This window comes from Lontra canadensis, unplaced genomic scaffold, assembly GCF_010015895.1.
Source record: "Lontra canadensis isolate GAN:19392208 unplaced genomic scaffold, GSC_riverotter_1.0 scaffold2, whole genome shotgun sequence".
NCBI lineage: Eukaryota > Metazoa > Chordata > Mammalia > Carnivora > Mustelidae > Lontra > Lontra canadensis.
Genome location: NW_022630996.1, coordinates 16954478 through 16968761, shown reverse-complemented (window position 1 = coordinate 16968761; position 14284 = coordinate 16954478). Strand labels below are relative to the sequence as shown.

The 14284-nt window shown below is 41.8% G+C and overlaps 1 protein-coding gene across 1 annotated transcript in view; it reads left to right on the top strand.

The window, feature by feature from the left end:
* SND1 (staphylococcal nuclease and tudor domain containing 1) overlaps positions 1-14284 on the top strand; it is a 411695-nt gene that overhangs the window by 52427 nt on the left and 344984 nt on the right. Inside the window, exon 10 of the mRNA XM_032869880.1 lies at positions 8883-8996. Within this exon, the coding sequence (XP_032725771.1) occupies positions 8883-8996 (114 nt within the window). The remainder of the gene's footprint in view (positions 1-8882; positions 8997-14284) is intronic.

The window sequence follows — 14284 nt, the reverse complement described above, 5'->3', positions numbered from 1 at the left end:
CTGTGAAGTCTTCACATACTCTTTTTTTATACTGAAGTTTCATAGTGGAGTACTGTGTTTATCCCTGTGGGAGCATAGTATGCTTTTTAATTCTTAGTTCTTTTGTCTGGGAACTTCAACTATTTTTCGTTGTTGATTTCCAACAAGTTTCTCTGGTGTTTTCTAGCAGATGTTTGACTTTATTGACTGATCTTCTAATTTTTCCCTCCTGTTTTTCATCTTTCTCTCTTGTTCTTTCTAAATTTTTTAATATTTGCCTTTGGCCCTGCTACTGAGTATTTCATTTTTGATACTGTATTTTAAGAGCTTGCTTTTTGTTGTTGTTGTTCTCTGTTTCTTTTATTTATTTTTATTGAAACAGTTGGCATGTAGCATTATATTAGTTTCAGGCGTATAACATAGTGATTTGATGATTCTATACATTATATAGTGCTTTCCATAAGAGTAGTTACGATCCATCATAATATGAAGCTATTTTGTAATCATTGACTATATTTCCTATGCTGTACTTTTCATCTTCATTATTTATTTTATAACCTCTTTACCTATTTTGCTTTCACCATTTCCCTCAACCCCCACCCCTTCTAGCAACCACCAACTTGTCCTCTGTATTTATGAGTCTTTCATTTTATTTGGTTGCTTGTTCACCCATTGTGTTGTTCTGTTTTCTTAAGATTCCATGTGTAAGTGAAACCCTCTGGTATTTGTTTTTTTCTGTCTGACTTATTTCACTTAGCATGATATCCCCTAGGTTCATCCATGTTGTTATACCTGGCATGATTTCACTTTTTAAGGTGGAGTAATATTCCAGTGTGTGTGTGTGTGTGTGTGTGTCTTGTCTGTGTCTGTATGTACATACCACATCATCTTTATCCATTAATCTATCAGTGGTTAGGTTGCTTCCGTATCTTAGCTGTTATAAAGCTGCAATAAACATGGGGGTGCACGTATCTTTTCAAATTAGTGTTTTTGTTTTCTTTGAGTATGATCTGTCTTTTTTTTTTTGGAACCTCCATCCTGTTTTCTGCAGTGGCTGCACCAATTTATATTCCCACTACTAATGCGTGAGGGCTCCCTTTCCTCTGCATCCTCACCATCACTTCTTCTTTTTGATACTAGCCATTCTCATTTTGATTTGCATTTTCCTGGTGATAAGTGAGGTTGAGCATCTTTTCATGTCTGTTGGCCATCTGTATGTCTTCTTTGGAGAAATGCCTGTTCCAAGTCCTCTGTCTGTTTTTAAATTAGATTATTTTTTGGTGTTGTTCTATTGAGTTCTTTATATATTTTGGATATTAACCCCTTATCAACAGATAGTTCATTTGCAAATATCTTCTGTTTGGTAGCCTTTTCATTTTTGATGATTTCCTTTGCTGTCCAAAAGCTTTTTAGCTTGATGTAGTTCCAGTAGTTTATGTTTTGCTCTTGTTTCCCTTGCCTGAGGACACAGATCCAGAGTAAAATATTGCGAAGGTCGATGACCAAGAGATTACCGCCCATGTTTTTTTTTTTAGAAGTTTTATGCTTTCAGGTTGTACAGTTAGGTCTTTAATCCATTTTTAGTTTATTTTTGTGTCTGATGTAAGAAAGTGATTCAGTTTCATTCTTTTGCATGCTACCATCCAATTTTCCCAGCACCATTTACTGAAGAGACTGTCTTCTGTATTGTATATTCTTTCTTTCTTTGTCGTAGATTAATTGACCATATAGTATGAGTTTATTTCTGGGCTCTTTATTCCATTCTGTTGATTTATGTGTCTATTTTCTCTTGTTATTTTTTAATAGTAATATCACTTGTTTCAGAGATGAAATATCATCTATTAGTTTTCAGAGGAATTAATTATAATTTTTTGAAAAATTTCTTTTCCCTGCATGGTATGTATTTCCCAAGTTGTTTTTAATTCTCTTTGGTTCTTTTGGTCCTTTTTTTTTTTTTGGTATGAGATAGCTGGTGATCCTTGCTTATCTCTCTTATTTAAGGATGAGGTCTTGAACACTGGGTTAAAAGCAGTGAACTTATATATGGGGTTTATGGTGTAGATCCGGAAATCCAATTGTAGGTTTTGGTCCCATTTTCATCTCCACTTGAGATTCCTGATTTGACAGTTTCTTTGTCTTGGCAGGTGGAGGAAGTTTGCAGTATAAATCTGATTGGCTATTATGTTTTCTTATCACTAGCCAGGATTCAGCTTCTGTGGAGTCTGTTACCACTCATCCATCTGCTTTCTAGCTTCCAGTGTTTTGTTGCCATTTTCTTCTCTTCCATTATCTTTATCCTATTGGACTTATCCCCCCAGCCCAAATCCATTTATTTTTGTTTAAAGGTATTTGAGGAGGGTGCCAAAGTCAATGTTTGAGCTTGCTTTAGTTTGTTCATAATGTTCCATTGTAAGACTGCATAATTTATGTAACCAGCCCCCAATAGGTCGATATTCGTATAGTGTATAATTTTTCCATTATTCAGAAAATGGCATAAATCTCTATGTAAACGGCATTTATTTCCACAGGAATGTTTGAGAGCACATTTGCCAAATAGCTTTCTAGGAGTATTAACCATGTGCGGTCCCACGTGTGTTCATTTTCTAAGATGTTACAGAACACAGGTGGACCCACTTTTTCTTAAGGGACCATATAGTAAATACATTATGTTTTGTGGGACATGTGTCTCTGTTGCAACTACTTGACTCTGCTACCATAGCAAGAAAATAGGCTGTAGATATTATGTAGATGAATAGGCATGCTTGTGTTCCAGTAAAACTTTATTCACAACAGTAGGCAGTGGGCTAGATTGCCCTTGGGTCATAGTTTGCTATCTCCTGTTGTAGACCGTGGGATATCCACATTACATCCAAAAGGAAAAAAATGATCTGCATTTCTTTTTATAACCTAGAGCCCAACTGCTATTTTGTAATCCTTTTACCTGATATAAAATGTCTGTGATACTAATCCTACCTTTGTGGCGCCTGGGTGGCTCATGTGGTTAAGCGTCTGCCTTTGACTCAGATCATGGTGTCTAGGTTCTGGGATCAAGCCTCATATCTGGCTCCCAGCTCAGTAGAGTCTGCCTCTACCCCTGCTTGTGCTCCCTCCCTCCCTCTCTCTCTCTCTCTCTCTCCCTCTCTCTCCCTCTCTCTCCCCCCCTCCCTCTCTCTCAAATGAATAAATCTTTAAAAACTTTAAAAATACTAATGCTGCTTTTTCAAGGAAACCTAAAAGGGTTCTGAGGTACCCTAGGACATCACAAACCTGATCTGACAGTCCTACGAGTTTTTACTGAAGGATTCTGCTCCAAGGTTCATAGGACTGTAAGGCCGGAACACATAATGGCTCTCTCTTTAGCACTCACCTGCCCTGTGTCCTAGAAACTATTGTACAGGGATCAGCTAAACAGCTTGAAAAAGCCTGCAGAAGGTAACCTACGAACTCTTGAACTGGGTGCGTCTTGGGCTCTGTAGGTGATTTCTGGAACTGATGCTGTGGATGAGACGTGCTGGCCACGAGTGTCACTTCTGAGCAACTTGAAACCAACAGAGTATTGCCTTGGTACATGCAGCCTGCTGAAAGAATGCTTTCCATCCTCTGCTTAAACAGTTGCACTTCTTAAGGAAGGATATGCAAGGGGGGGCTCTCCTTGTCTCTCCAGGTTAGCAGAGAAGCATGTTCACTTCACAGCGATTAGCTGAGCCTGCTTGAGACTTTTGTGCCTGTCGTGGCTTGCCAGTTTCCTGCCTGCCTTCCCTGTGGCGTTTTAGCTGATCTGTGCTGTTTGTAGCCATATGGTCCCCTGAGCACGTGGCTTGGCTTCCCTGTCCCTGCTGCTGGATTCTTGGGCCTTGCAGATTTTACAGACCTGAATAACACTCAGGGGTGGTGGGAGGGCTGGGGAGTGACAGCATGTTTTCAGGAGGTGCAGTCTTCTCACTGCCCTGCCTGCTTAGAGGCTTCTTGCTTGGTTCTCAGTACCAAGTGATGCCTAAACAAGCAGAGCCCTTCTGCTTTGAGAAGGCACGGAAGAATGAGAAGTGCTTCCTGCTTTCAAGGAGCTTACCATCTAGGGCGCTGTCTAGAAGATTACCTTAAGTAGTCAGCTGTCGGGACTTGGTGGTCATGTGCAGTTTTGGAGGTCAGGTTGAAGTTCTTCATGGATGCATGCAGTGGATTCTAAGACCGACTTGGTTTGGCCCTAATCATTTTTTGCTGTGCTTCTAGTCATAGCTCTGAATGGAGTTCATTGTCATAGGCTTCTTGGAGATGGTTTTTAAGAAAAGCCACCTTTTTAATATTTTTGGCTTTATCTAGACTTTCCATTTTATTTGCATTTGGTAATGTGGAGAGAACAAAAACAAAAAATACTAGCTATTTCCTGGACCTCTGCCATATGGCTTTCAGGTGAAGAGGAAGTTCTGGGGATGGTTTGGTTAAGAAGGTGGCCTCTGCACCAAAAAGTGATCGAGACTTGGTTTGTAGCTTAAGTTGCAGTAAACTGATTTGCTGATAAGAATATAAAGTTGAATTAGAAGAGATTTGTAAAAAAATACCTACTTGTTTTTTTCCATTGAGATTTTATTTTTTAGAGCAGTTTTAGATTCACAGAAAAATTGAGCAGATGGTACAGAGTTCCCACATTACCACTGCCCTCCTAGTTTTTTCTATAACCTGACATGGGTATGGTACATTTATTATAATTAGTGTACCAATATTGATATGTTATTATCAAATGAAGTCTTTTCTTTAGTCAGATTTCCTTAGTTTTTCTCCAGTCTGTTTTTCTGTTCCAGAATCTCATCCACCATAGCACACTAAATTAAGTTGTCATGTCTTGTCAGGCTCCTTTTGGATGTGGTAGTCTCTTGGACTTTCTTTGATTTTGATGACTGTGACAGTTTTGCAGAGTGCTGGTAGGGTATGTTGTAGGGTGCCCCATCTGTTCAGTTTCATCTGATGCCTGGTTTCTTTTCAAGTACTTCTTACCAACTAGTCTGCTTACTCATGCTAAGGTGCCTGGAATTATGTGCATCAAGACATTGCTGGGCTTCGTCTTTTGCCAGCGGTACAGGATGGCCGCGGTACCCTTCTGGGGGTGGCTCCAGGCCATTGTTGTAACAGTTACAGTGTACTCCCTTTTTACCCACTTCCGGTGCTGCTCAGTAGTGTTTCCATGGTTAGCTTGGGGGAGAAGAGACCTAGCACACAGCCTTAGGGAGCAGGAGAAGCAGCTGGGTGTCATGATTTCAGACAGTAATAAGGGTATTTGGTGTCCCATTCCCAGTGGCCCCATCAAGGGCACTCCTCGGTGGCACCCAGAGAAGCCCTGAGTGTGCTGATGGTCCTTTTATTTTTGTCCAGCACTGATAATTTAGGCAGCTTTGGGAGTATTGGTAGTTGCATCTGGGGAGCTATTCTGAGGATCTCCTTAGTGCAGGAAACTGTTGATGGCTCTTTTTGCTCATTTTATATATGCTGCAGAGGTTTAGGAAGCTGCCCTTGGCCTCCCAGTGAGCACTGTGGACAGGCTCTGCAGATGGGGAGTGTGGCAGCAGGCCAAAGTTGGGAATGGATGTCCCTTGCCCCTGACAGAACTCTGCACTTCTCTTGACTTGTGGCGCCCTTAGCCTACACTTATCATCATTAAGGCACTTATTTTTCCTTTTACAGTTGGGCTTCAGGAAATGGAGAAATTGGAATTAGGGCTTGTATTGTGAATCCAGCTAGTGACTTTTGCTGTGCAGAAGCCCTGTCCCTTAGGTTATCTCCTGGAGTGTGTTGTTTGGTAGGTGTGTATAGGGCATCTTTTAGCTTGCGGAGAGAGCGAGTGACGTGGGCATACAGAGACTTACCCTGGTGAGGACACCGTAAGAAATAGCACGGCTGGAAATGTGGTCTGCAGCGGTGCTGATGAGCAGGCTCTGAGCAGTAATCCACTCTACATTTTACTTATTGCACAGTACGCGACTATAACCACTATTTTATTGCTTCTTCTGTGTCTCTGCTCAGGAGCTGCTTGTTCTCTGGACAGTAATGACACAATTTAGAGAGGAATAAAAAGTCACAAACCCCACTTACATGCACACGTTGACACACACATGCACTCACCATACACCTCTTCATCAGAAGGCCGAGCCTCGTTAGGTTGCCAGCGTCAGAGTGTGCAGTTCCTGAAGAGGAGGTTTCTAATCAGGGAGATGCCGAGCAGAGAGTCTGCTGCTGAGGTCTGAAATTTACAGCTCGAAGAATCCATTTGCTGCTGCTGCTAACACATTCTAAGGGGTGACGAATACCAGTAACTTGTCACAGGGGTATGCTCAGATCTTCGCATTCTATAATCAGGGGGTGAAGGTGTGAGCACTATGGTGCTTTCCCTGGTTTTATTCTCTGAGCATGACGAGGGAGTGGAGAATATCTAGGTATTTCTCATGTCTCGATTATGGGAATTTCCCTATGTTTTTGGCACTTGATAAATTAATAACAGTTAGTTTTGGTGTGAGAAGAATGTATAGCTCTGTCCATCTCTGAGATTTCAAAATACTGGGAGGTGTGTACATTCGAGATGATGGTCTTCTCCTTTGAGGGAAGAGCAGTATTGATATGCTATAGTGGTGTTTTGCTTGGTATGGCTTTGTGGAATTTTTCTTCTCTTTGGTTGGAAGGTAGGATAGCAAAATAGCCTGTATCATGGATACGTCACCCCGCGAAAGTTTTGTATCCAGTTTATGATGCTTCTCCTTTTACCCAAATGTGGGATTTTGAAGGATAGAGAAATTACTAGCTGTGGTCTTTCTTTTTTGTTCAGGTTGGCCGAGCCACTACTGATATCTTTAGGGAGTAGGAGGAAGATGCCACTGTGGTGGGCATTTTTGCTTGGCATTAATGTGCCTAGGTGGTAATAGGAACAAGATGTACTCCTTTTCTCTCAGTTGGTGAGTCTGTAGTTTTGGTTATACCTTCTGGGCTGTTTTTAAGTTCTGTGTGATTATTCTTTGCTTTTGGGGGTCTGGTAGACTTTCTTACCAGCCATACCCAGGTAACCAGCCCTGACCTTGTGGTCCTCATGTGACCACAGATCTTGGTTTTGATTGCGCTTGGACTTCACCAGTTTTTTCTGGCCAGGTGAGTTTTGGGTTCTGGCTGTTTGGAATTTAGTGTTTAGCTTTTGCTATTCTCAGACCTGTCATAAAGGTTAAAGCAGAGTGGCAATGGCTATTTGAGACTGGTCTTTTGCCATGTTGAGGTTTGCAGGTTAACCTTATGTATTTGAAAATTAAAAATACGCGCTCTGCTCATCTACACCATTTTTTCTCAGACCTTTCATTACTCTTCTGGTCACTGGCCTGTTTTTCCCTACACTTGCTTCCCATTACTTACGGTGGTAAAACCCAGGGATATCTTCCCATCTGCCAGCCATATAGTTAGCCTTCTATGGACTACAGCTGGATTCCAACTGTCCTTGTTCTTTTTTCATTCATTCTCTCTTATGGCACTTTTTCCCTGCTATTTCCCGTCACGTATAATTTCTCACTCGCTTTTGGTTTTTGTTCATCCTTCACATTGTTGCTTCAATCAGTCTTTACTCTTTTTGGTGTGTGGTTGGCTGGTTCTTTGGAAAAGGTAGAGAATAGCCATTTTTGGAAGAGCCTGCAAGTAAATGGGTGTATTCTGTTTTAAAAGATGTGAAGCCTTCCAGGAAATAGTTAGTGACGGCTCTTACAGGGTACTTATCAGTATGATATTCACCAGAGCAAAGAAGAGTCTAGCTCCTTTTGTTTCTCACATGAAAGAGAAGGGGAATTTTGCGAGTGTGCCCTCACAGTGGCAGCTGACCCTGTAGTTTGTTCAGTTGCCTGTTGGCTTCTGATGGGGCCTGATTGAAGCCTGGGAGAGTTGGTTTTGATTCTGCAGACAAAGGGGATGGTGACGGTGATTTGTAGTCAATAGCTACCTTGTAGAAAAGTATTACTTGTTTAAAAAAAAAAACCAAAAAACCAAAAACCCAAACAGCCTCGTAGTAGCAGCCTCTGAATATAATCGAATGAATTGTAGACTGCTAGATGAATTATGGGTTCTAGTTATAACCCCGATGTTGAGTAGTTATAACTCCTAGGTAGTTTCAGTGCATTTTCCTTCTGTACGCATTGGTGGAATGTTCTAATAACCTCCACAGAGGAGTATTTGTGCTTTTGCCCTTTGAATAGATATCCTTGTAGGTTACCCAAGAGTGGAAGTTAATCTTCTTTCGCTGAGAGTGGGCTCCAATGTTACCGATATTGGGGTCTAAAACAAAGTTGCCCATAGTAGTGCTCTGAAGAGTTGGCTTTCAGAGTAATTGAAGTAATCTTAGCAATATAATGTTTCTGCCCTGAGATTAACAGCTGAGCCTTTCCTTTTCCACATTGTGATGACAGCTCTTTTTGCCCTTCACTTGTCTTTGATTTTTCTGCTCTCTTTTGGGGCATCCTATTTTGGTTCTCATTTGGTGCTGATGTCTTCTAATCCAGCCCTTGCCTCTTTTCCTAGATTCACACTGAGCTAGGGATTTGATTTTAGTTTAGAACCTGTTTCAAGGAATATCTTGAATAACATAGAGACTAGATGTCCAGTAAGCTTTGTAGTTAACCACAAGTTTTGGTCAGGGCAAAAGATAAAAAAGATCATTTTTATGCTGCCTCATTGAGAAATCATAATAAGGTCTTTGGGGACTAATAATTATAGCACTGTTTGCTCCAACACCGTTGCACCGTGAAGGATGATACTGGATCTACCCCCAAATGGCTGTTGATCTGACTTTTCTCCCTATGACTGTCGTGGGTCTTGCTCCTTACCATGTGTGCTGGGAGGTCATGTGGGCCATTGGAGCAGGTTTAAGCATTTTTGCCTTGTGCCCACAGGTGATGCAGGTGCTGAATGCAGATGCCATTGTCGTGAAACTGAACTCTGGTGACTACAAGACCATCCACCTGTCCAGTATCCGGCCACCGAGGCTGGAAGGGGAGAACACTCAGGTGAGAATAGGGAGGCAGCGGAGCCTCTTTATAAAAACCGAAGGGAAGATGCTGGAGAATACTTACTTAAACATGGTACATAGGTGTGAGAATGCTAAAAGATAGTATTTTAAATCTCTAGGGTATTGCTTCCTAATCTCTGCAGCCTGACTGTCGTTGGGCAGGCGGCAGTTTCTCTTGAACCACACTCACTGCTCCGCTTCATCTTGGGCAGGCATTGCTGGCATTATTCCCTAAGGGGTTTGAGAGGAGTTAGGGCTGGGATAGATGGGCTGTGGTTAAGGACAGCGGTTAAGTTTTATTTATTAACAAGATTTTACTTCTCTGAGAATAAAGAGAGAAGTATCTGTATCTAACGTGCATGATTATAAGGCCTGGTCATTTTGATTTGAAAGTTCCATGTGTTTTATTCCAGGAAGAAATAAATCTTGGTATACATATTCTCTGGGGTCCCTTGCTTATCTGTTGCAAGTGGTAAGGGTAATTATTAGTTACATTGTTTTGTGCTATTTGTTGGATCTTTTGGCAGCAAAGTTGCTTGTCTAACCAATGCATATGATTGGGGGTATATCAATTTTCAGAATGCTTAGAATCAAAACTGGGAGTTCGTAGTTGCAGGCCGTTTTGTTTTAAATTTTCTCATCCTTTCCATTGTTATGAGAGGTTGGAGATAGGGATTAAAATTTTTCTTGAATTCGTTTGGTTATATCTTGCTTTTACAGACTTCTTTCCAACTCTTATTTTTTTACCCTCTGATCCCTACAGGGTGGAACTGGTTATAGAACTGGGTCCACTGTGAGAGCCAGTGCCACAGACGGGTGTTTGGCTGGTTTTCAGGAATTAAGCACAGCGTGTTTCACATGAGTCCTTCATGCTGTAATTTATCCCTTTTGTAGTTCTAAAGACAGGATATTTGCTTTTTTGATGTTTTGCACATATACGTGTCTTGGTGCATTTATGAGTTGAAATTCATGCCCTGTTTTCATTTGCATAAGAGTTTACAGACAGCCCGTAAGAGTAAAATAAAAATATCATGATTGTCTTTTGAATCAGATCGTGCATAAGAAACATATACAGGATGGATTCTTTGAATGTCTGGCCAATCAGTTCATTCTCTTTTTCTCCCCCCGACAGAGGAGGCAGTTTAATGCGGCAAATGGTATTGTGGTAAGGTTGAGAATTTAAATGCATGAAAGCCTAGACATGCCAAAATAAGGTTCTCTCAGTAACTGTAGCTGTGCCTCATTGCACAGAGTAAATAGACATCTCCAATTTTATCAGTATTGGGAGTACTCCACGATTCGCATCTGTGCCATGCAGTTGGAATTAAGGTTCCCACAGCAACCACAACTTTGAAATTCTTGAACGTTAATTTTTGTGCCTGCCTCATTGGCCAAAGCATTATGTTAATGTAGACTATGTAGCTGAATTTCAAGCAGTTTTTGAGGAGGGTGGGGATGCTGTAGCTTAGGTAGGGTGAATAGCAGGTTTTCAGGAGTAATAGGAACTACTGCTAAGAATTTTTCTCCTCACGAGGTAATGGTTGGATTTCCCCTTAGCCTAGTAGATAGCGGGAATTTGTTAGAATATATTCCCTAGTTTAGGCAGGATCCTGTTTATGGAATTCCTTGTTCTTTACCAAAGTAGGTTGTCTCTTAATTTTTATTTTATTTTTAACTTCTGTTCACTTCTGAGATCTTAACTTCATTTTAAGAAAGTTTGAAGTAAGGCTTAGCTGCAAGAGCCTATGATATATGGCTTAGGTGAAGTGAGTAATTTTTTTTTTAATTTCTTAAATTCCTTTGAAAGATTTTAATGAGGCAGTCATGTAAGAAATAACATAATGTACTTTGAGTACAATGGTGGAGGATGCCGTGAAGGACCCAGTTACAGTGGGCACTTAAGAGACATCTCCCCAGGAACAACTAGCATATGTCTTGAGTGTTCAGTGATGAGAAGTTGGCAGGTGGAAGAGGGGTACTTCTTTTTTTTTTTTTTTTTAAGATTTTATTTATTTATTTATTTGACAGAGAGATCACAAGTAGGCCAAGAGGCAGGCAGAGAGAGAGAGGGAAGCAGGCTCCCCACTGAGCAGAGAGCCCGATGCGGGGCTTGATCCCAGGACCCTGGGTTCATGACCTGAGCCGAAGGCAGAGGTTTTAACCCACTGAGCCACCCAGGTGCCCTGAAAGGGTACTTCTAGACCAACGGTGCTCCATAGATCTATAATGCAAGCCACAAATATGAACTATATTTGTTATTTAAAATTGCCTAGTAGTTATATTGAAAACATCATTTTTAATACATTTTATTTTACCTAATGTATCCAAAATGGTATCATTTCAACATTTAAAAAAAAAAAAAAAGATTTATTTCTTTTAGAGAGAGAGTGTGCCTGCTTATGCTCCAGCACAGGCAGGGACAAGGTTAAGGGGAAAGGGAGAGAATCTCAGGCCAATTCCCCACTAAGCTAGGAGCCTGAAGCAGGGCTCAATCTCTCAATCCAGAGATCCTAAACCCAGATCACGAATTGGACGCAACTGACTGAGCCAACCAGGCGCCACTCATTTCAATATTAAATGAATGTAAAAAGTTAATAAGATGTTTTACTTGATTTGATTTTTACCAAGTCTTTGAAATCTGGTGTTTATATTTGGGACACCTTTCAGTTTGTTCTAGAGCTGAACAGCCGCCTGTTTGTCGTGACTTCTGTAGTGGACAGCATTGGTTTAGAACTTAAAATGAATTGCTTCTTGGCCTTTTGGCTAAGATCGAGTGTAGAAATTAAAATGAATTGGTTTGGGTTTGTCATCCTTGGTAAGTATTTACTGGGTATCTGCTTTGCACCAGATACTATGCTGGTGATGCAACAGGGAATAAACTTTCAGGGAGTCATCATTATGGAACTTTAGAACCTAGTAGGGGAAATACACAACTAATTTCATTTATGTGAAGGGTTATTAAAGAAAAGTTTAGGGTTTATAAGAATGTATAATCTGGGAAGGCTTCTTGGAGGAAGTGACATGGAAAGCCACAAGGGTGACTAGGACTGAGCTTGGTAAAATGTGGGGAGAAGACAGTTTACGAATGAGACAGCAATAATGACAAAAGTTGGGCGAATTTGGGAAGAGGTAATGAATGGCCACTGTGGATAGTGCATGAGTGGTATGATGCCTGCGTGGGTCAAAATGGGGGCAGGGCCAGATCGTGCATGTCCTATGAACAGCTCAGGATACTGATAAAGAGAGAGACTTGGGGGTATTTTCTATCTGGAATAGAGGGAAGTTAATGGTAGGGAGTAGTAAGAAATGGTCTTGGGAGTTGGGCAGAGGCCACATGCTGAAAATGTGTGCCATACTTTTAGATTTTTGTGTGAAGAATTTTAAACTAGGGAATGGCATGTTTGGATTTGAGTACTCTTGCGTTGGTGGCTTGCATTTACAAAACATGAAAGTGATTTGCATTTATAAGAGAAGATCATGCTAGATGAAAACTCATCTGCAAGAAGGATTCTCCTCTTTCTTTTGCTAAGTCCCAGCTGACCAGGGACCTGGGGGTGAATGGAGTACTAAAGGAGAACTTGGGATGTTGCTTTAGCAATCTCTATACAGGAGGATTCAGAGTGTTTGCCTTTCTACTTAAAGAATTCCCCAGGACTCTACTCTCTGCTTACCTTAAAGTTATCAGAGATCTACAGTATGGGTATAGGAATAAAAATCACCTGGGGAATCTCAGTGAAGCCACAGCTATATGTATGTAATGACCGGGAAAGCAGGCATCTCCTTGGACTCTGGTTGGTACATAGTAAGGAATATTAAAAACCATTCTTGTAACTACAACTGTAGTTTGTTTGCCATGAAGAAACAAGTGCCAAATATTGGAGAAAGGCTGTGGCTTTTCTGAGCTACTGCCTAAGAGGAGACAACACATTGTGTAATCTTAGAACTTCCCAGAGAGTGTCTGGCTTTGATCTGAGATGGAGAAACCTAGTGCTCCGAGTGTCTAGGGCTGCTGTGGCTTCGTGTCACACTTGGAGTGTTAATGACAAAGGATATATAGCCCCTCTGGGATCTGATGGAGAGACTGACTTATTCTTCCATGAGGTCGGTTCGGCCTGTACAGTGCTGTTGTAGTGGGCAAAGATAAAGAGCTGGAATTTACCATGAAAAAGGTATAGAATTTATCCAACTCCTGGGTGTTAAGCATGGAAAGTTTGCTTTCAGTTGCAGAGCCTTCTTCCTCAAACTCCCTTATCCATAGAGCTTCTTTTTTCCTCCCTCCCCGCCTCGCCATCCCCACCACCACTTGCCTTCTCTACCTCTCGCATGTGTGTGGCTGCATGCACATGGGCGAGCGCATATGCACACACACACCCATATTCACACACACAACCCCTTCCGCCTAGGCCTCTGGGAAGTCTGGAAACCTGAAGGTGGATCCTTTCCTGGACCTCACAGCCCCAGGCTTTGAGGTTGTATTTGATTCCATCTCCCTGTCTTTCACCCTCCTCCCTGTGGAACTTCCTCAACACACGAATGTTCTTTCACAGCAGGCCTCTGGATATTCAGGTGTGGGCACCAGAGGATCTGTTTTGTTCCAGCTGTAATCTGCCTCATCTCCCAGGGTCCTTGCTGCCTTTCTTGGGAGGTGTTTATTTCCCAGGCCCAACCCCACAGGGCCTTCTCAGTAGGCAGTCATGGCAAACAAGCTGCAGGTAGGCCCGTTAGTGATGCCCTGGGATTCCTAAGGGCTTTTTCTCAGAGGCAGGGCAGTTTCGGGTGCTAATAACTCCATTTGTTGTACAGGGCCCCAGGGTGCTTTGCCATTTAGACACGATTAAAAGTGGTTCTCAACCTATTCCCTTCAGTTGAGATTTCTGAAAGCAAGATGACTGGTCCCTCTGGACCCTAAAGCAGATGACGCTGCCACTGAGAAGCATACCACAGAGAGCTGTGGGGCCGCAGTCCCCAAGTGAAGCCAGGGCAAACCAATAAACCCACTGACTGTGATCTTGGGCTTGGGACTGGGAGCATAAGGCAAATAGCAAATTAGAGCGGGATTCCAGCTTGCCATTAAGGACCTTGGAGAAAAGCAAAAGCTCTTTGAAATGGATATAGCATTTCACTGGTTTCCAATGGAGAGACTTGGGGACTGCAGCAATGTGATCAAAAGATGTAGAATATGTCAGAGCGCTGGCAGAGGCATTCTGTACCAGTTTCCGATTTGTTTGATCTGGGCATTTTTGAGAAGAACTCTTGAAACCTCCTTTGTTAGAGGACTGAAAAAAA